General features: G+C 41.1%; 1 protein-coding gene across 1 annotated transcript; it reads left to right on the top strand.

Annotated features, from left to right (window-relative positions):
• Nucleotides 1–9026: 9026 nt before the first annotated feature.
• On the top strand, nucleotides 9027–23239 carry LPAR4 (lysophosphatidic acid receptor 4). Its single transcript, XM_063313564.1, has 2 exons — nucleotides 9027–9386; nucleotides 21842–23239. The coding sequence occupies exon 2, from the start codon at nucleotides 21976–21978 to the stop codon at nucleotides 23020–23022; it is 1047 nt and encodes a 348-aa protein (XP_063169634.1). The 5' UTR covers nucleotides 9027–9386; nucleotides 21842–21975; the 3' UTR covers nucleotides 23023–23239.
• Nucleotides 23240–23476: the final 237 nt, after the last annotated feature.

Genomic DNA, 23476 nt, shown 5'->3' with positions numbered 1-23476 from the left:
CTCCATTCAGATGCTTTCCCTCACTTGCCATAACCAAAGCAGAAACATGCTGTGACAACTTCAAAGGTCTGCTCTGTCCTCATGACGTTGTCTGCATATTGTCCCCAGTTCCTGAATGGGGCAGGCTTACACATCCCTGAGCTATACAGGTAGTCTTCACTTAATGACCATTTGTTTAGTGACAGTTCAGATTTATGACGGTGCTGAAAAAACTGACTTACAACCGGTGCTCACACTTAACAATTGTTGCAGCGTCCTCGTGGTCATGTGATCATGATTTGGGCGCTTGGCGACCAGTTCGTATTTATGACTGTTGCAGCATCCTATGGTCACATGATCACTATTTTCAAACTTCCTGGCCAGCTTCTGGCAAGCAAAGTCAATGGGGAACCGCATGATTTGCTTGACGACCATGTGCTTTGCTTAATGGCTGTGGTGATTTGCTTAATGACTGCTGCAAAAAGGTAATAAAATCGGGTCAGATTTGCTTAATGACCACTTTGCTTAGCAACCAAAATTCTGGTCTCAACTGTGGTCGTTAAGCAAGGATTACCTGTACCAGTTTTAAAGTAGAATTTTCCAAAGGCAGCTTCAAGTATATGCTGGGGAATTCTGGAAGTTGAAGACCACACATCTTAAAGGTGTCAAGTTTAAAGACACTGCAGTAGAGGAAGAAAAAGGATCAGCAACGGGGATCATGAATGTCACACTGGCCTAGTTTTCTGTTAACTCAAGAAAGGATTTAGATTTCTTCAACTCAGCAGTAGAAGGCCACAGACTGCATCCAGACAATATGCTTTTCCTGGTATCTAAGCCAACCCTTTTCTGGGTTTGGAATATACATGGAGTCAGAAACTAATTAAAAGGGCTCAGTTCATATGACACACAAACCAACAAAAAGTTAACCATGGTTAGAACTAAATCCCAGTTTCAGGACTTCATCTGACCTGGTTAACTGTGCTTTGCCGTAACAGTATAACTTTATTGATTAGTCAATTGACCATATCAAAAAGCTATGCAGCCAATAATCTGTGTTTACTCCCTTAAAAAAGAAATTTAGGAGATTAATAAGCATACAGTCTCAAAGTTTAATCTTTTGAAGGATAATGTTAAACTCAATTGTTTTGCCCCAAATTAAAAAACAACAACAACCAACTGCAGGCTCTCTGGAAAACACAGAGACAAAGAAGGGGTGTGTGTGTGTTTTCCTCTTCTTGAAAATGAATTCCCTGTTATAATTCGAAGCAACTCTCCTTCCTTAAAAGGAACAGAAAGGCATTAAGAAATGTTAACTCATTTTGTAGAATATATTATGAGTAAGCTTGGCGCAAATACGCAGTCAACATCTCTTTGGGACCTGGCATGTCTTTAGTAAATGGGCTTCCTTCTCCTTTGCGCAGAACAATGGATGCTATTTTAGCATCTCCTAGGTGCACGGCGATTGTGTGTATACAAGCCAAATGCTGCATCTCCAGCAGTGAATGTTAAGATCAAACTGTGAATCTGCCAACATCGACAACAATCCCCAAACACACTTTGCAGGGAAACACCTGCTCCACTTATTCAGTGGGTTGGGTTCATTATATTATTATTATGTTAATCTGGGGGCTCTTTAAAACAAGAGAGGGGCAAGAACAGAATTCTGCGTTATAAGGCAACATTATGCTCTGCTTTAGGACAGCTTTTTCCTGGGGAAAGAGGCATTCTTGGGTAAGAAGGCATTCTTTTATATTTCATGTAAATAACAAAAATCACTGCACTATTCCATGGGGAAAAGAATCCAAAATCCATAGAGGCAGTACTTTTTTTGAAGCCAAGGAAAGCCAAGTGCTTGGGTGGACAAACCAGGGTTGTGAATCACATGCTGTTTCCAGACTTTATAGCTTCCTCACATCATCAGGAAAATCTGGCAGTGGAACTGTTGGCTGTTTTAAAAAGAAAAAAACATTGGAAAGAGGTTTGCAAAGTCTTCTGTTTCTTCAAACCATCTGTTCACACTCCCCACCTACTCCGCAGTGAAGAAAAAGGCTGAAAATGGTGCCCTTTCTAGTGACATCACAACATGATAAGCACATCCTCTCAGACACCAGAAAGTAAAAAATAAAGGCACAGGCTGGAAAAAAGTCAACTGTGTCTAATTTATACCATGGTTGTAACATTTGAGGGCACCTTCCTGGCCTTTATTAAGTAAACCTATCTAATTTGTTTTTGAGTAACACTTGCTATTTAGTACGATATGAATTAGCCCCACATATATTAACAATAATATAAACCGAAGCATCTATATTGGGGAATAAAGAAAGTCAACATGACTTGCTGTGAGTGATCGATTGAAGCCCCACCACTCCTGCACACCAAGCAGTTCGAAAACATGCAAATGTGAGTAGATCAATAGGTACCGCTTCGGTGGGAAGGTAACGGCATTCCGAGTCGTCATGCCGGCCACATGACCCGGAAGTGTCTATGACAACGCTGGCTCCAAGGCTTAGAAACGGAGATGAGCACCGCCCCCTAGAGTCGGACACGACTGGACTTTATGTCAAGGGAAACCTTTACCTTTACCTAAACAAGGGAGGGGTTTCAATTGTGTAGTGTTAGCCGCCATCTTCAGTTTGTTGAGCAGATGTCTTCAAATATAAAGCATGCCAGCCTAGCTGATTTTTCATACATACACAAAGAATAGAAGTGATTTTGATTCTAACAGCTGGAATATGCATATTTACAGACAGAGAAGTCCAATAATCATTTGCTTGTTTATTTTTCTCAACGAACTTCAGATGCAACTTCTATTCTATTCTGATCACATACCCTTCATTCCCTACAGCTAAGAACATAACCTAGTGTAGACAAGGGTTAAACATGGGCTCCATTCTTTCCCTCTCTCCCCCCTCACTTTGATTTCCTAGCTTCTAGCCATCTTCTACTGGCTCTAATAGCAGCATTATCTATAAATGTGTTCAACAAACCACCGAAAATGGTCTTTCTATGGAAAAAGTAGTTTGGAATGAGACGCAGAACAGCACTAAGGCTAAGCTTGCCATCTGACTAAATCTACAGTAGCTTTCAAGGAGTTCCACCCATCCTAAAATGAACTCGCTGATGTAGTGTTTATACAGCAATTAAACTAAAGCTATCAGTTTGCAGGATACTTTTCCACAAACAAGGGGAGATACTTTGCCCTCCCCCTGGCAAAGAGTTAACTTTTTTGAAACTGAGTCCTCAAGAGGGGGAAGGAGAACTATGATGGCAGCAGAGGTAAAAGAAGAAAAGAAGAAATATATTATGACAGAAGGGGTAAGGAATCTGGGGCAAAACTGCCAAAACTTAGTGGTGTGATCTTTTGTGGGGATTTGCTTCCAAGAAGTGCAAAATAGGCACTCCTGTTACTCTAGTTCCAGATGGAAAAGCCTTGCAATGCCCTACTTCCAGACTGAGGTTGGCCAAAAGTTTCATGTGGGTAGGTCTATTTGAGGGCTCGAGAAATGAAATCCTGAAGCTGTTCTGGGAGAGGACTGTGTATCATCTATAGACTTTCTAGGAATAAGAGAACTTTGGAGATTAAAGATTGTAGGAAGAACAGCCAATATGGGACCATTTTATGAAACTGAAATGGGATTTTCAATGGTACAATTTTCAGTAGACTTTTTCAATGAATTACTCTCCGAAAATACTGTAGAGAGCCATTTTTGGTCCCTCCAAATAAAGCATCTGAAAATCCCAATCCCACCCACTCCATTGATATTGGTGGAGCATTTATGGTCATGCCTCCTTTGGACCTTAACATTCGAGAATAATAATTCTTAAAAGTGTGTTTCAGCTACCACCTCCCCATTCTTGGATACCAGCATTAGCCATGACTTCTGGACCTTTTTTCTAAGTTGTTATCTTGTGAGGGGTTTAAAAAGCAGTTGTTGATTTTCTGCAGCTGCTGAGCCTAGTGGCAGATATGTTAGTTGACCAGCCATCATCCTCTTTTGTTTACAATAGACAGTAGGTCTACAGGATTACCTTGCTTGAGAATATCTCTGCTTAAAAAACAAATTAGGAAATCATTACTCTATTGGCATTTTATCTTATTAGAAATGGCAAAATGAATACTCCTTAAGAGGTATGGAAAACTTAAATGGCATCATATAACAATATAAATTCTACTGTATGTAGTGCATTACAATATAATGTTAAGAAATGATGATGATGATGATGATCATCATCATCATCATCATCATCATCCAGCCATCACAACTGACTTAACATTTTCTGCACAGCTATGAGTTACGTTGACTACTGATTCAGTCTGGAATCTGATTCAAGCTCCTGGCTTTTCTCTATGACACTTTAAATTATTTGGGAGCAAAACATTTCTGTTTGCAGAAAAGAATCAGCTGAAGTCTAGCCGAGATTGAAATCACTGTGGGAAGAACAAGATGGGGGCAAGGGATCCTTGGTCTTTTGACCCAGAAAGAGTGATTGGCTCCACTCCTGGTTTGTTCTGGGGAAGGAAAAGTAAACACTTCTAAGGCGGGTCTGCTCTTTGCCCATCACTGAGTCTGAGGGATCCACAAGATGAGCATGAAGACACCAGGTGAACAGGACAATCTCTTTGTTTTCTCATGGAAATTGTATCTGGGCAACTGTCCATTCTGAAGCTGTAAGCATCTTTATTCAAACACATGGGTGTGTTTGCTTTTTAAAGATATTTCTAGGCCAGCTTTTTCCAAACAATTTATCAAACAATTCAAACAAATGAAATCGGTACACAAGTTTTAGCACAAGGAAAGGCAGCAGCATAATAATTTGGCCCCATCGAAGGACAGGTAGATCCCTACCACCAGGGATGGAAGTTGGGGGGAAAGGATTTCACAATCAGTGCTGCCACAGAAAAGGTCCTGGCTCACACTTCCCCACCAAATGGGGAATACGGAGAAGGCCAGAAAAAAAAAAATTCACATATTGGCCACAAGCCTTTGAGAACCGCTGATAGCTCAGTGAACTCAATCTTGACTGAAGGGAAATTCTTTGGTCCGCTAACTCCCCTGGTATCTATGATCAAGACAAAGTCCTAGAGCACCTCATGAAAATTCAATTTATTTCCCATTTTCATTTCATACCACCTGCAGTCATAGGAATGGGCAGAAATGTTTGGGGTAGCTGCAAAGCTGTCTTGGGGTGGACAACTCCAGCTCTGCCTCTATGCATTGTTTAAAATTCATCTCCAAGTAATTTAAAAGGCAACAAATGGGGAAGGATGTGGAGGACCTAAATTCTGGCCATTGGCTGCCTGACTTGGTCAGTTTGGGCTGTATCCTGCAGACTCTTGAACGGATTAACTACAGCAGGAAATAGCTGGCTCAGCTTGGTTGTGTGCATAGGGCCAGAGAATATATGCTGTTGGATTTGTCTTTTCTAAGAAGAGACGCAGCTAATACACTAGTCTTATTTGGGCTTAGTCACTCCTCACCACAACAATCACCTGGCATTTTAGGAACAATGTTGGATCCAGAAGCCCTCCATCTGTTTCCTTAGAGGGAATGCAACCCTATGTAGAACACACTGCATATTCAATCCCTATTAACTTGTTTGCTGAGCATCAGTGTCCCTGCCTTGCCATTGTTTTCAAACAAGGAACATTTACAGTTTCCTTGGTATCATTTAAAAGAAAAGATAATGTTGGATGCCATCAGTATATTGACAGCAATCACTCCTAGAATGCTAGATGAGTTCTCTCAATGATTTCAGGAAAATGCTAAAAAGAAGTGGGAACTCCTTTAAACCACTTAAAAGTTTCTTTGAATTGGCTTCTGTTCCTGGTGAATTCACAGACAGAGCCATGGAATTTTCTTAGCAACAATACAGAAGTGGGCTGAATCGCCTTCTTCTAGAATTATTTTCAATTTCCCAGGTTAGCCTCCAGTGCTGAGGTTTCTTGATCTCCCTTTCTAGTACTAACCACATCTTGATCCTGGCTGATTTTTCAAAATCAAGTTTAGGTTGGGTTTCGTATACAGATTATGTGGGGTCCCACTTTACTGCTCAGACAGTCTGGAACAGAACAGGATAAAACTCTTAATAATAAATAATGCATAACAAAACAACAGGAAACTGCCTGTAGTTTGGGGCAATCACATTGCCAAATTCCAGCAAAGTGGTAGGAAGCTGCATGTGTCATTTGCAACTATGTTCACAAACTATTCAACCTGGAAGCTGTTCCAGTCAAAAAAACATTCCTGACCCATAAGGATCCACATTCCTGGTATAATTCAAGAAATTTTGGAATTGGGGTTGCCATCACAGGCTGTAGCACCTTAAAAAAATTGGGACTGCAGCTTCATACTGTATTCTTGGCCCTGAAAACTTCCTGGCTAAGCAAATTTAGTCTCATGTTTTTTCTCCTTGTTTTCTGAAGAAGTACAACTAACATTTGAAGAACGAATGAGGTCCACAAGTTTCCAGTTTTGCCCAACACTGTGACAAAGGTCCCAGATGAAAGCTACAGAGAGAGGTAGGGAACAATGGGGGAAAATTCTGCCATTTGTTTGTCCATTTTTAAAGAAAACCCTTTTTTTCCCCATTACAAAGCAAGGAGCTTGCAACATCTCTGTTGAGCGCCATGTTTAATAAATGCAACTGTGCTGGAGACATATTTTTTTTGACTGACACCCTCCTGGTTGTATCAGTAGGACCAGCGATTTCACACAAAACGTCTCTGCCAGGGCTGTTTATGGAAAACATCTGAAGTGTCTAAAATAAACCATATAAAAATGTATGATCAATAAAACAAAGGGTTATTGCCACCCAGCATAGTATCCTGGCAAACTGTGTTTTCAGGAGGCATGCCGAAAGCAAAACCATTTTGAACTGAAATCAGCTGCCAGCTGTTTCTTGCATAAAAAGAAATACTCACAAAGGTCAAGCAGTACTAATATTTGCAATGGGAGTGACCCATCATCAGAAATACACGGCTGCCCTGTTGTGACGGGCATGGAATAATTAAAGGATTATGCAACCTGTTACCTTTTAGCACCCAGGTTAAATGTGCTGTGTGAATATCAGCTCAGACTTGGCATAAGGCAGCTTTTTCATGTTCTTAGGAACAAGAAGTCCAACAAGACCCTTCCATATTACATTTTTGCGGGGGCTCTAATTAATCTACTGTGCAGAAAATCATACTCCTCTGCAACCTTCCTGTCTGGGTTTGTAGAAGTTGGAAAGAAGCAACCATGCTTTCTGTCCCACTCTGACTCTTCCATGCAAAGTATCTGAGTGGCTTTTATTGGGTCTTCCTACTTGAGCTGGTTAACAGAGACCTGTGATTGCATGCCCAGAAAGAATCAACAAATAAAGCAAATGGTCTCTCTCTCGCGCGGGTCATCCGTGATACACTCTGACTTTGAACTTGTTCTGTATAGGTAGATTCATACCCCCTTAGTGTGAACAAGACTAGTTTATTCACTAATCTGAAAAAGAAGTGAGTGTGTGATGGCTGATCCCAACTCAGCAAGTCTTTATTTCTGTAGCATAGATCCCACCCAATTCCACCAAGATCAGAACAGCTTACAAATGATGCCAATGCTAAATAGAAAGGGTGAAAAGAAAAATGATCATGCGGTTAGGAGATCTTTTCATGGCAAGGCCTACACTGAGAAAATATGCACTAACCCAGGTCTCCCTATGTGCCTGATGTCACCCCACTGGTCCAATGTCCTTCATAAGTCTCTTAAAACTCTCAGGCTTGAGGGACCTTTCTCTACAATCGGTCAACAATTTACCCCCATTTACAAAGCTGGCCATACAGGACGGGGAGGTGCAGGAAAGAGCAAAGCTATTCCTGTAAACCAGGATCAGGAAATTACTTGAGGCTGTTGGTGAACAGCCTAGTGAGGCAGCTTGAAGCCTCCTGAGGAAAGGACACACAAAGGCTGCAGAGGACAAGCAGAAAGGAGTGTTTGTTTGCTACTCTGGAGTCTTTTGCTCTCCCTCCCAGACACACACGCACACACACACACACAGAGCTCCAGTAGGTTGTTTACAGCTGAAGGGAATGGAGAAAAGAAAAAGGGTCCCTTTTCAACTGAACATTAACACTGCCGGTCAAAATTTCCTCCTTTTGGTTACTCAACGGAAACTCTTCTTTAGAGCCAAGGGCATTAGTAGATTAATCAAGAAAGCTATGGTTGATTAATCTACCGATGCCACTGACTCTAGAGAAGATCCAGTTTTGGATTAGAATGATTTATGAGCTTGGGATTAGAATGTGATGCCCGAACCCAGCCAACATGGATTTTAAACCGTGGTTTAGAGCTTAGTATGTTGTGATGCAAACTCAACCAAAAGACTAGTAGGAGAGGGGGCTCTGCATGGAATTGGGCAAGCCGAAAATTGTCTGTGGAATCGGGCAGCTCTTCTGCACCCCCAACACTCCTGAGATGGGTGGGACAGACTCTTCCGGGGAGGGGGAGGGAAAATACACCCTTCACCACCATCTGAATGTTTAGGGGGGAGAGTTAAATGGCCATTCTGCCATGAAAGCCCTGGGCCATGCCAGGCACCCCAACCCACCCGTGGCTTCTAACCCACTTCTCAGCCAGAAGGGTACTTGCTTTGTGGGTTCAGATGATGGTTTTCACTGAAGGAATGAAGTTCATGGAAGGAAGGAAGGGAATATATATAAACCTGCCCCAGAGGATAGACTGATCATCCATAATTGACCTGTCTTAATAAAGCAATCGGAGCACAATCAATCTGCAACACACACACACACCACGGTTTTACTCTCTCGCACTCGCCCTTTTGTCTGCCCTTTGCCTTATTTAAGTTCCCAAATGAACCGGCACTTCTTCCCAGCTACATCTCGGAGTAAATTACCCGGGTGGGGGGGGGAGCCGATCTGCCTCCTCCCGCGTCCGCGAAGCCTCCCCCGCTCAGCCATTCAAGGGAAAATCCGAGGTCCTGGGCAGTCCTCCGGATCCGCCACCCGCTCGCCAGCCAATCAGGGCCCGCCCCCGCCGGCAGCCCCTCGTCCTCCGCGCCCGCGCCCCCGCGCGGCGCCCAGGCGACTCCAGCGCGGAGGTGGGGAGGGGGCGCTACCGGCGGCGCTTTCGGAGGCTCCCGGGCGGCGCCTTCCACCTGGTCGGAACAAAGGAGCCGAGCGCGGACTGGCTTCGCCCCGGCCGGCGAGAGGGATGAAGTTCGGCCCTTCCTAGCCCCCGCAGCAGGCGCGCTCCCGGGCCTGGGCGGAGAGCCGACTGCGTGGCCGGAGTTGCGAGCGGGGCAGCCGGGGAGGATCTATGGGGCGCGCTGCCCGGCGTGCGGCATCTTTGGAGCGGATCCGGAGCGCCTGGCTACCGCGGTGGCCGGTAATCCCGTCTTGAGCGGCTTCCCTTTGTTGGGTAAGGGGATCGAGCGACCTGCTGTACGCGCCCCCGGCTGGAAGCGATGTCGTGGGCGCGTCGGTGGCCTGGCGCGCAGCCTTAGCGTCCTTCCCCGCGAGTCGAGAAGCCTCCTGAATGCGGTGGGGCTTCCTTCTAGAAGTCCCCTTATTTCGAAGACATGGAGGGGGGGGGATCTTTTTGCCTCCCCGCCTCTTGTGGAGACTTCTCCATAAATCGCAGCTGCGCTCTGCTAACCCCGCGTCCTCTGATGGACTACAGTATCCCTGTGCCCACCCTGCTGGAGACGGGCGAGTGGTCCGAACGCGTTTGCAGACCGGGGGGGGGGGGGGGAGAGGGACTGTGTTTGTCGCCAAAGTAAGCAGCCGAGCAGAACTGATGTCGCTCTTCTGTGCTTTCAGTCCCCAGAGTGTCCTGCAAGGCAGTTTTTTTCTCCCCCAGGGAAATATATTCCAATATATTTCTGAACCTGGTTAGCTCGCAGGGTAGAACGGGGGCCATCACACCTCCTTACTGTCTTGCTCTTTAAATCCATTTAAATAATGATTAGTGGTCATCTAACATTGCTATTGTCCTTTTTCCTATTTACCACTGGAAGTCCAAGTGGTGGCATGATCACCTATTTGCATAAGGCCTTGCACTGGCCATCCTCACCCCAGCTGAAATGCCCCCCTCCCAAAGTTTTTAAATGCTTAATTTTAAATCCGTAGCTCCATAAGAAGACTATGGGGTTTTTGCAGCATAGAAGTGATGTGCAATATAATGTACTGCTTGTGTTTTATAAAAGTACAGTAAAACAGTATTTTTAAAAAAGAAAACTGAAAAAAGAAACATAATTGTGCAAAAGTATTTTTGTTTTTCTTAAGTAGCTCCTTTGTGTATTCATGAGTCTGTGTTTCAGTTGGCTGAAACAAATGAAACATTTCTTGGTTATTATTCCTCCCTTCCCCCAATGAGCTATGTATATGTAAAAGCTACCAATCTTCTGTCATTTTTAATGGTCAAATAAAACGAGCATGGGGTAAAATCAGATCCAGGTTCCAGATGTTTTCAAATGTAATACTGGCCCACAATCTAGTTAAAACTAAGCACTGTTCATTTCAGTCTATTTTCCCATTGAGATATAGAAGGTAGGCCATGGATTTAAAAGGTGTGTGTGTGTATTTCAGCTGGAGAAAATGAATATTTATTAAAGGTTTACTATTTATTTATTTTTGATTTGATTTGACTGTTAATTCCTGTTAAGCTGTGGGACTTGGTTCCTAATGACTGTTTAGGATTACACTCTTAAATGCTTCAGTCTAGCCAGATCCTGACTATTTTGATTTATTTACTGATTTTTGGCATTTGTCTTTCAAGAAACTGGTATTCATGTAAATGTTTTTAGGGGACCACACTCTCTTTCGATTGTTATTGATATTACTATCATTAGCCTCTTCAGCAAAGGATTGTTACCTTGTCATGGTGCTGGAGCTTGAGCACCTCAATGATGCCATGAGCTAAACCGTGAAGGGCCACCCAAGACGGGAAGGTCATGACAGAGAGGTCAGACTAAATGCGATCCCTGGGGAAGGTAATGGCAACCCACCCCAGTATTCTTGCCGTGAAAACTCAATGGATCAGTACAACCAGAGATATGTTGGTATACCATCGGAAGATGAGACCCCCAGGTCGGAAGATGGTCAAAATGCTACTGGGGAGGAACAGAGGATGAGTTCAACTAGCCCCAGACGTGATGACGCAGCTAGCTCAAAGCCGAAAGGACGGCTAGTGGCCGACAGTGCTGGTGGTGAATGGCGAATCTGATGTTCTAAGGATCAACACACCGTTGGAACCTGGAATGTAAGATCTATGAGCCAGGGCAAATTGGATGTGGTTATTGGTGAGATGTCAAGACTAAAGATAGACATTTTGGGCGTCAGTGAACTGAAATGGACTGGAATGGGCCACTTCACATCAAATGACCACCAGATCTACTACTGTGGACAAGAGGACCACAGAAGAAATGGAATAGCCTTCATAATTAATAGTAAAGTGGCTAAAGCAGTGCTTGGATACAATCCAAAAAATGATAGAATGATCTCGATTCGAATTCAGGGCAAGCCATCTAACATCACAGTGATCCAAATATACGCCCCAACCACAGATGCTGAAGAAGCTGAAGTAGAGCAGTTCTATGAGGATCTGCAAACCTACTGGACAACACGCCTAAAAGAGATGTTATTTTCATCACGGGAGACTGGAATGCTAAGGTGGGCAGTCAAATGACACCTGGAATTACAGGTAAGCATGGCCTGGGAGAACAAAACGAAGCAGGATATAGGCTGATAGAATTTTGCCAAGACAACTCACTCTGCATAACAAACACTCTCTTCCAACAACCTAAGAGACGGCTTTATACATGGACTTCACCAGATGGACAACACCAAAATCAGATTGACTACATCCTTTGCAGCCAAAGGTGGCGGACATCTGTACAGTCGGTAACAAGAAGACCTGGAGCTGACTGTAGTTCAGATCACGAACTTCTTATTGCACAATTTAGGATCAGTCTAAAGAGATTAGGGAAGACCCACAGATCAACTAGATATGAGCTCACTAATATTCCTAAGGAATATGCGGTGGAGGTGAAGAATAGATTTAAGGGACTGGACTTAGTAGATAGGGTCCTGAAAGAACTATGGACAGAAGTTCGCAACAAAGTTCAGGAGGCGGAAACAAAATACATCCCAAAGAAAAAGAAAACCAAGAAGGCAAAATGGCTGTCTGCTGAGACACTAGAAGTAGCCCAAGAAAGAAGGAAAGCAAAAGGCAACAGTGATAGGGGGAGATATGCCCAATTCAATGCAAAATTCCAGAGGTTAGCCGGAAGAGATAAGGAATTATTTTAAACAAGCAGTGCGTGGAAGTGGAAGAAGACAATAGAATAGGAAGGACAAGAGACCTCTTCCAGAAAATTAGAAATATTGGAGGTAAATTCCAGGCCAAAATGGGTATGATCAAAACCAAAGATGGCAAGGACCTAACAGAAGAAGAAGAGATCAAGAAAAGGTGGCAAGAATATACAGAAGACCTGTATAGGAAGGATAACAATATCGGGGATAGCTTTGGCGGTGTGGTCAGTGAACTAGAGCCAGACATCCTGAAGAGTGAGATTGAGTGGGCCTTAAGAAGCATTGCTAATAACAAGGCAGCAGGAGACGATGGCGTCCCAGCTGAACTGTTCAAAATCTTGCAAGATGATGCTGTCAAGGTAATGCATGCTATATGCCAGCAAATTTGGAAAACACAAGAATGGCCATCAGACTGGAAAAAATCAACTTATATCCCCATACCAAAAAAGGGGAACACTAAAGAATGTTCAAACTATCGAACAGTGGCACTCATTTCACATGCAAGTAAGGTAATGCTCAAGATCCTGCAAGGTAGACTTCAGCAGTTCATGGAGCGAGAATCCAATCTTGGCTGATCTCAAAAAGCTAAGCCGGATTGGACCTGATTAGCACTTGGGTGGGAGGTTAACAGGAAATCCCAGGGCTGTAGGCTAAACTTAGAAGTCGGAAAGATATTCTGAAAGAAAGCAATAGCAAATCATTTCTGTATTTTTCCCAGGAAAACTGTGGACATGTCCGTGAAGTCGCTGGTCCTTCTAGCTCAGTGTTGTTGATTCCGATTAGTGGAATTCATGAGTTTCATGCCCTGGGTTTTCCAGCTATGTCAGAAAGCATCAGCCTTACCAGACAGGAAACATGACCAGATCAGCTACTTCTACTTTATTGTAAGGTTATATTAACAGAATCTTTCAAGTCTGAAAGTACAATTCTCCTGCCAACTCCTTTACCCCTGAGAAATTAGGGAGGGTCCCTTCTGTGCCTCTTGCCCCATCCACTATCCGGCTGCAGGCTATGTCCTCTGTTATCTGACTGTTCCCTAGGCAGCGTCTCTGGCCCAGTCTTCCAAGGTCATTCCCACATACCATTACAGAAAGCCAGGGAATGAATCTGGGATCATCTGCACACAGAGACTGACTTTTGCTAGGGATTCGTAGCCCCACCAAGTTCCCTTTCTTCTGCATCTCCCTTGTTGCTCTCCTTGTCCTTCAAAACAAACCAGATGCCGGCCTGTGACCTTAATCAGTTTTAACTCAAAACAGACCATGTATTTTAATTTTCAACAGTTCTCTTTAAGGAAAAAAATAACCCTTTGCCACTGTTTTACCACTTTCAGTATTTTAATAAAGAAGAAATTGTTAATCACCTTGCATGATGGAGAAGGGGCATGTTGATGATGGTTTAGGCATACAGTAAGCATATGCAATCAAGCGTATGCAAAACTCTCTCCTGTTGCAAAGGGAGTAGACTCATTTGCACAAACTTTGTCTCTGGAGAGAAATTGGCACTAACAAAAGAAGTATCCAGCCTGACATCTTGATTATTCAAGCTAATGTATGTGAGCTCTTACATTATGTAAATGAGAAGGTTGGTCTTTTCACATTTCAGCCTGCTTGTTTCAACAGCATGTAAAACACCTTTTACAAAGTTACTTATCTATCTATCTGCCTGGCTATCTATTACAAGTAGTCCTTGACTTATAACCACAATCGGGACCAGAATTTCCATTGTAAGTCATTGCGGTCGTAAGTCGAGTCACCACGTGACTGGACCCAATTCTATGGCAGTCATTAAGCAAATCCAGCTTCCTCAATGGGCTTTTTTGCCAGAAAATGTCAAAATATGTGGCAAATCACAATCATGTGACCATGGGACACTGTAACTGGTCATAAATGTGAGTCGGGTGCAAAGCACCCGAAATGCAATCATGTGACTTGGGGGGATAGTAGTGCGACATTTTGTGACACTTGGAAGTGTTTTACTGGCTGTAAAGCACCCACTCCAAGGCCATCGTAACTTCGGACCATCGTTAAATGAATGGTTATAAGTCGAGGACTATCTGTCTTTTCCTTCTTTAGATAGGACAGTAAATTGTATAAATCCAACCCATATTATATTATTTGTACAATGCATCTAAACACAGATTAAAATTAATAGAACCTTTATAATATTGTTATGATAGTTATGGAATCCATTCCATAATGCCCAAATTAAGTGTTTTAATACCATGTTTAATGCACAATCTATTTATCTATGTGGCCGCTTGGAGTCGAAAACGACTTGATGGCACGTAATCAATTAATGCACAGATGGGGAGGCAGAAACTCAAATGTCTACATATGCAAGTCATTTGACAATTAGTCCCATCTTTTAATGATTTTTTAAAATTTGAAATTAACGTGTATCAGAAAGTGCTTAACTTTTTCTACTCAGTTTCAGTTCTGTTGATTTCTGTGGAAGGTAGAGAAGAATCCGATACTAAAATAGAACCGGTAAAAGTTCCTTTTCCAGAACAGTTTGCAGTGATATCTCTTGCAAATAAATCCCTTCTGTTCAGGAAAAATACAGACGTGGATGTGTTCGTTACGTTAATGTCATTTGTGTTTGTTTTTGACTTAACATTTTGCAAACAAATTAGAACTGGCCCAGTTGCGCAGCACATGAAGCCATATTTATGGTTTGGGTGATTCAGCCAATTCTAATGTTTTGAACAAACCTTGCCTCAGCATATGTGAATCCAGCCAACATGGAAAGCAAACTTTATCTATAACAACCATTTTCTCAATCCCAAAACATTTCATGTTTAGGATCAGGGTTCCTGGACCAGAACTGGCAGTAAATCTTCATTCTCAGTTTCACACAGCATGACCTGGCTATGGCTGAAGTCTCTTAAGCCCTGAATACAGCATAGCTAGACACGACTCTGTTGCAAACTAGACTCAACCATGTTTAAGAGTTGATTGTTCTTGGTCAGGAGGAGAGTACAGTGCTCTCTTATACACATGGTGGTTTAAACCCATTGCTTCTTCCCCTTTCCTGTTTCAACAGACACTTTGCCCTATGCTTCAGTGGCCTTCAAGCTGAGTAGTTTTGGATTATCGCCATAACTGACATCTCATTTTTAAAAACCTCTGACACAATGCTTCCCTCTCGCATTTAGGGTACATATATTTGATATACGTGTCAGCCCTTAATGAAAAAGGTGCAAGGAATGTAATGCAGCCTACTGGATTTTTTCTTATTTCTATTCCTTTGTGAAATGTTTTGACTTTTAATATGTCTGCCATCACACAGGCTGGGAACAGGTACATCTACAGTTTCTGGTGGCTTAGAAATGATTTACTCTTTGGAAGATGTAAAGTTCCAGCTTCTTCAGTTGTTGATTTCTGGGGGGAAAATCTGTGAAAGTATGGGCTTACATTGCGATGTCCCAACACATTTTTTCATTTGCTCTCACTCCCCACAGAGCAGAGTGTGTCAAAGTTCCAGAAATTCAACTGCTGAATTTCTGAAAAGTTACAAATGGTTCCAAGACTAAAAGCTAACTAAATTTGATTTAATTACATTTCTATTGAATTAAAATTAAACATTGTTAATATGATTATTCTCAAGTGATACAGTTAATAATTTCCTGGTTCAGTTGCATGAAAATTGTATTTTTCTAGGTATCTGGGGACCACTCCCAAGGCTTTTCAGGAGCACATGGAGGTCAGAATCCTGTGCACCTTTGATTTAATATGAAACATATATGCTAGAAACATCTATGCGTTGCAATGGATGTATGTGTTATAGCTGGATGACAATGCAAAAACTGTCTTGTTGGATCAGAAAGAAGCCAGTGTTACCTGTGGCCACTGGGTTCACACATTACATTAAACCATCATGTAGTTTGGGCTTGGTTTAGTGTGGAGATAGGTAACCCTTTCTCATACAGCAGATCTTTGGAGAAATGGCCATTTACTGTAAGCCGAGAGATACATGATTATGGAGACCATCTCTGTCTTTGGTAAAATATCCAAATCAGTTTATGAGAAAATGAGCAACAATAACAGTACAGAAGCATTGACAACAAGGACTTGAAATTAAATTTAAAATTAGATTTAAAATCAGAGCAGTAAATGCAGCAGTTGCTTTATAAAAACTTTAGAGAATAGCAAAGTCATCAACTCTATAAAAATGCTGCATGGGCAAGCTTTTGAGTTCAGTAATGGGACAACCACTTCCAAAATACTTTCTTTGGTCAGCCCCCCAAGACATGGGCAATTGGAAGAGAAAGGAAAAGTCTTCAAGGCAACTCAACTCTTGGTGGCTTCATGCATGTGTCCATGGCAATTGGAAGAAGCTATCTGAAAAAGATTTTCAATTCTGGAAAGTCCTGGACAATAGGTCCACTTTTGCGCATCAAAAAAATAGAATTGTGGATGCATGGTCAGCAAACCAAAAATATTTTGTATATATGTTCTTTTCCTGAGATTAAATACAAAGCACCAACCATGTCAAGACCTCAGAAAGCCACCAAACCGAACTATATGTGGAGTGGGTGAATTTAGTTCTGATAGGCTGCACGTTCTGCTTTAACATATCCGCTAAATTTCTTTGTCAGTGTTTTCAGTTGCTGGGGCAACAGAGAAAAATGGACTCACACACAAAGGATAGTTATTCTGGTAGCTCTTAACAAAAGGAACAGAAATGAAATAATAGGTCTTTGTATGTCTTTAGGTGGCAAATATAAAGGTGATTTGTAAACAGTAAGGCAGTATTTGCTAACTAGCATTCTTATTTGGACCCCTCTGGTTCTGAATGTATGGAAACTAGAAAGATCAGCCCTGTGGGTTCAACTTGGTGTGCTATATGCAATGAAGGCACATATTTATTTACTGGGATACATGTAAAGTTGATTTGAAAGAAGTGTGTTACTGCTCAACAAGAATCATCATAATTTAATGAGATACATGCTTACAGCAGCAAGAATAAATTTTGCTCAACCCTGCAAGAAAGACACAATCCTGACAATATCTGATTGGGAACTTAAACTTGGAGAATCTGCAGCAGTGGCAAAACTAACAGTATAGTTACCCAATAGAAGTTTAATTAAATTTAAGCAAGGCCAGTTCCCGTATATACAACACATCACGCAGCATGGTAAATGTAATCACTTATAGACTGGTTTTTGAGAGGGCCTGAATGCCCACAATTGTCACAAATTAGCAAATGTATAAAAAGGGGGGAGTCAGAAACCAATATTCTCAATTCTCCCTGCCTTTTTTTCCTTGTTCTTATTTTTAAACTTTTTAGGTATTTTAACTTTTGTAAATTTTGCTTCATGTATCTTCTTTTTCTATATCTATCTATCTATCTATCTATCTATCTATCTATCAATCATAACAATACAATGGAGAATTTAATATTAAGTAATTAGCTTAAGATCGAAACCATTATCATATAACCAGTACTTGGATGTGAATTGTAGCAGTTCTTTTTTTAATGTTATATTTAACTTAGGATGAAAAGGCCAAGTAATTTTAGGTTTGTAATACTGACATCTTAAATTGTAATTAATATTGATAGAATTTTTACTTTCTCTATTTTCAATACTTTACGCTATCTAAATAAAAGAATGTTAATAATTTCTAATCATACAAAAATCACTGTATTGAAACAATGTAATGTATCAAGATTTATAATGATATAATAAAAGGGGAAAAAAGAAGAAGAAACAGCATTAATCCCAGCAACCTTAAGAGTCAGCCCAGATTTAGATGTATAGCCAGCCAAGTTGAAAAGCATTTTTTAAAACCTGACCTAACATAAAAAGTACGGGGCTATATTGGACCATTGCAAATTTCTCTGCTTTTACAGGGACTATCTAAAAGTGATTTTAGTTGCATTTTATCATTGCTTTCATATTTTGTTTTTGTGAGCTGCTTTGAGTAATTGTATAAGTAAAAAGCTGAGAGATAAATTTAATAACCACCACAACAATAGATTGCAAAAAAGCATGAGCAAGCTTTTGAGCTCATGATTATTTGTTATTAATGTTTTTACAGTGCATTTTGGCATTCTAAAAAAATACGACAGTAAGCTATGAACATTTACACTGCTCAAATAATAAAATAATGCAACACAGAAAATAGTTTCAAAGACAAGTTAAAAATATTTGTCTCTTGTTCAGAGGCCAAGAGGGGGGGTGAGATGTACTAAAGAGGAAAAGAAAATTTCAGCGACGTTCTCCTTGGTTCTTGCCCGAGCAAGAATTACATTAAGCCGACTTCCAGCATACACAATATTTTTTTAATGTTTCTCTGGAGACTCAGTGCTGCCATTACAGCCAGAGGACATGCTTTGCTTTACAGAAAAGAGTTTTGGACCCCTGTATGATTTGGGGTCAAAATGGCTCACCTTGCTCTAGAGCAGTGTTTCTCGACCTTGACAGCTTGAAGATGTGTGGACTTCAACTCCCAGAATTCCCTAGCCAGCATGAATTCTGAGAGTTGAAGTCCACACATCTTCAAGTTGCCAAATTTGAGAAACACTGCTCTAGAATCTACCAAGTCTTTCCTTTTTGTCATGGTGATTATAGATACAAGATAGAGTAAGACTCACCCCTATAATTTTGTACAACCCTAAAGGCATACAAACTAAAAATTCTCATTTTTAAAACACAATACCCATAAAAATCAAAATGCTATGATCTTTAAGAGAATCATAGACTTATAAAAGGAAATGATTGAAGACAACAAAGGGTTTTAAAAAAATCTTGCCTTTGAGACTCACTCATTCTAATAAGACTTTTAAGAAAAGTTAAAATGATGCCCTGCAGATCAAATTTAACTGAATACATGTTAGCTTTGGTCATTTGCTTCCTCCTGGGCTTAAATACGACAAACAAGCTCTTTGTGGTTCATATTCTTTTAGAGAAGTTGTGTGCCCTGCATTGTCTAACATTTGCTACTCAAATCCCACCAGATGGCAACTGATGTGGTTCCAGTTTTCCTTCTGCTGGGTCAGATGTTAGATCATGTATTACAACAGGAAACAAGCAGCTGGAATGTCTGTTCTTCTGTCGCACTGCAGATGTTTATTTCAATTCTGCCGTTCCCACAAGTCCTCCGCTAGCATTGCCTTCATATGCTTTAAGCATCTTTGTCATGGACATGAGGAGGTAACTTACATGGTGGTTATCCCCCCCCCACTCCAAGAACAGATTTTGCAATCTTTGGGGTGGGGTGGGGGAACGGGGTCTGTTTCCCCAGAAGAAATGCGGCTGCTTTCTTCAGTTATGATCCAGATTATTATCTAGCAATATGATAACATGGGAAGCTATCTTATCCTAATTGAGATTGTTCATCTATATAGGCAGAAAGATTCATCAGTGGCTCCCGTTGTTTTCTGGATGAAAGGCCAAAGCTTGCTTGCTTGCTTATTTATCTATTTATTTATTAAATGTATATAGCCACCCATCTCACCGCCATAACTCTACATCAGCCTTTCTCAACCTTTTGACCCTGGAGGAACCCTTGAAATATTTTTCAGGCCTCAGGGAACCCCTGCACATTCAGGTTCAAATATAGGCCAGAAGATACAAAATGATTATATTTCTTTCATGTGTAGGCCTGTATACATGCATTAACAGTGTTCGTAAACTGAAAATAAAGAATGAAGTTTACTTCTTTAATGTGAAGTTGCCCAAATTTGAAATAATTTTTTAAATAAATAAATGATCTCCCAGAAACCCCAGGTGACCTCTCAAGGAACCCTAGGGTGCCACAGAACCCTGGTGGAGAAACCCTGCTTTTCATACATATATACACATACCAAGTAATAACATGATGGAGACTCTAGTATCAAGTAATTTAGATTAAAACCGAAACCCTTATTATAAAACAAATACCTCGATGTATGTTCTTCCTTTATTTTTTTCATTTCATTTCCAATGTTATATTTAATTTTGAAGAAAAAGTCAAAAAATTGTAATGTTTGTAACACTAATATCTGAAACTATAACATTGATAGAATATCCACTTTTTTCTCTTACCTATATTCATTACTCTAAGGCACCTGAATATTAAGAATCTATGTATATTACATAAATATCATTGTTTTGAAATAATATATTGTATTAAAACTAAGAAGCTGGAACAAAAGATGGTCTATATGGCTAGATTTAATAATATGTTACAGGATTGAGCTACTTCAGTATTAGTACTTTATGGATATATCTTTAGTTTCTTCAAATGTCACTCATTTAACTACTATGTTGTATATTATTTTCTTATTATATTAGCAACATAATAAGCAATGTTATATTTTTGGTTGTACTCCATCATATCTTCTGGTTGTTATATTTCACCATTAAAATATTTAAATGTAAAAAAAAAAAAAGTTAAAAATCCAGAAAGTAATGCAAAAACAACCAAAAAATAACTGCAAAAATAATTGAAAACATTAAAAACCTTAAAACCATTAAAAAAGCAATCAGCAGGAGAGCACCATTCATTTTCCTGAAAGTACAACCACTTAGCAGGATCTCCACTACCATCACTGAATCCCCAGGCCAAAGCCATGTCTTCAGACTCTTCTGGAAGGCCAATGAGGTCAGAGCCAATCTCATCTTGGAAGGATGATGTTTCAAAAAGCAGGTTCAACAGCAGAAAAGATTGGCCTCCTGGGTCCCATCAGATAACATTCCTTCATGGATGGGACTTGCAACATGCCCTTTCTTCCAGATCTGATAGGACAGGACGATGTGATTGGGGTGAGGCGGTCCCTCAAATAACCCAGTCCCATGCCATATAGAGCTTTGTAGATCATCACCGGCACCTTGAATTGAACCTGGAAACAAACTGGTAGCCAGTGTTCTCTGCCATCAAGATAGAGCTGTTCCCTTGTAGCTAGATATCTCTCTTATCCTATCGTTATAAGTCTGAAGGGCTTATAACAAATAAAATTGCAACAAGAAACTGAGCCCACTGTGCAAAAGTGTGGGGTGGATCTATTCAAATATTTTCAAGGTCTCCTTGTACATTCTGTGTAGCAAACATGAACAGACTTCAGACTGGGTACAGTTGAGGGATAGGCCAACCTTGATGCTCTGGCTGAGTTCACACAACAAACTAGATCTGGGCTAATACAACACAGTTGCTCTGTTCACAGAACCAGTAAACCATACAGTGGGTTAATGGGATGGTCTGATTCACACACCATGCTAAGGCCGTAGCTGGGTTCCCATATCAATTGAACCAACACATTTTAGTCAGCCACTTTTTAACCTACAGTAGCTTATTATGTTAAGTGAACATAGTTTTAGCTTAAGAAACATGTCTGAAAGAAGTCTAACTGAGAGTTACCCTCACAGCAGAAAGAAAATGTGAATGGGGATTTGGATTCTCTTACTGTATCAACTCAAAAGTCCTTGGATGCAGAAAGAGATAGGAGAAAAAAATATTTTTCACTTAATCTGAGCATTGTAAATGGCCACCATACAGCGTGTTTTCTTTCAGTAGCGTAGGACTAAACAGAGTCTCTGAGATCTAATTGCTTCCCCAACCTTCTTGTTTTCTTCAGGAGAAAGGCTCACATCATGACTCTGTGGCTGCAAGCTTTCAACCAGCAGAACGTGCTTCTTGAGCCAGTTGGAGCTCCCTGAATGTCAGTGCATGGATGCCACTTAATTTTGCTTCACAAAGTGCAGTGCTGGAATGGGAAATCACAGCAACAACCATACCTGTATAACCGATGATTCCTTCAAGTACAACCTCTATGGAGCTGTCTACAGTGTGGTGTTCATCCTTGGCTTAATCACCAACTGTGCCTCTCTGTTTGTCTTCTGGTTCCGCATCAAAATGCGGAGCGAGACCACCATTTTTATGACCAACCTGGCAGTCTCAGACTTGCTCTTTGTGTTCACACTCCCATTCAAGATCTTCTACAACTTCAACAGGAACTGGCCATTTGGAGACCCTTTGTGCAAGATCTCAGGAACCGCCTTCCTGACCAATATCTACGGAAGTATGCTATTCCTCACCTGCATCAGTGTGGACCGCTTCCTCGCTATTGTCTACCCTTTCCGGTCTCGTTTGGTTAGGACAAGACGTAATTCAGCAATCGTCTGTGCAGGAGTATGGATTTTAGTTCTCAGTGGAGGGATCCTGGCATCCTTGTTTTCCACGACTAATACCACCAGTGACATAACAACATGTTTCGAAGGGTTTCCCAAAGATGTATGGAAGACCTACTTATCCAAGATTACAATATTTATTGAAGTGGTTGGCTTCATCATTCCCCTTATGCTCAACCTAACATGTTCATCACTGCTTCTGAGGACTCTCAGGAAGCCGGCCACCCTCTCCCAGATTGGCACAAACAAAGAAAAAGTGCTCAAGATGATAGTGGTTCATGTCACCATCTTTGTGGTGTGCTTTGTCCCCTACAATTCCATCCTTTTCCTTTATGCCCTTGTACGTTCTCAGGCTGTAGCCAACTGTTCTCTGGAGAAGTTCGCAAAGACCTTCTACCCAATCACACTGTGCATTGCCACTCTCAACTGTTGCTTTGATCCTTTTGTCTACTACTTCACATCAGAATCTTTCCAGAAATCTTTCTATGTAATTCCTCATCTCAAAACTGATTCCCTTTTCAAAACTGAAAGCCGTCTAACAAAAGTTCCTCTGCCACCAATACAGGAGGAGATGAGTGACCAGACCATTACAAATGGGGGAGACTTGACCTGTGAATCCAATTTTTAATTTTGAAGCTTTCTGCACTAACAGTAGGATAGGCATTGGACTGCAGAGAATGTGGTATTATCCCAGTAGATGGGAAGTATGTAGAATATATAGTAATGAAAAGTCAAGCAGATGCTCTTCCTTCTGAAAACTCATCCTCATGTTTTCACTTGAGTAATGTTGCCCACGTGTACATTTTGCTTTTGAAGCTACAGAATAATAAAATATTTCATCTTTATTTCTTCCCTCCAGTGCTGATTATTGCGCAGTGCCCTATTTCCCCAAATCTGATGGAGTAGAAGTAATTTTGTTGTCCCAATTCTCTTCCTTCAAGGTGGAGGGTGTGGTTCCTCTCTCCGGTTTCCCCTCTGAAATGAACAATGAAAGTGATACAACATAGGACTTCCTTTGTGGGTGGAATTAACGAATTTATAAATATCTGAATGAGGAGGAGAATGCTAGTCATATCAGGGAT

Source organism: Candoia aspera, chromosome 12, assembly GCF_035149785.1.
Source record: "Candoia aspera isolate rCanAsp1 chromosome 12, rCanAsp1.hap2, whole genome shotgun sequence".
Classification (NCBI taxonomy): domain Eukaryota; kingdom Metazoa; phylum Chordata; class Lepidosauria; order Squamata; family Boidae; genus Candoia; species Candoia aspera.
Note: the sequence above shows the minus strand (reverse complement) of the source record. Positions and strands in the feature narration are given on the sequence as shown.

What these genes read in the sequence shown, in the direction of transcription:
- LPAR4 (XM_063313564.1), top strand. Translation starts at nt 21,976, where the DNA reads ATGGGAAATCACAGCAACAACCATACCTGTATAACCGATGATTCCTTC.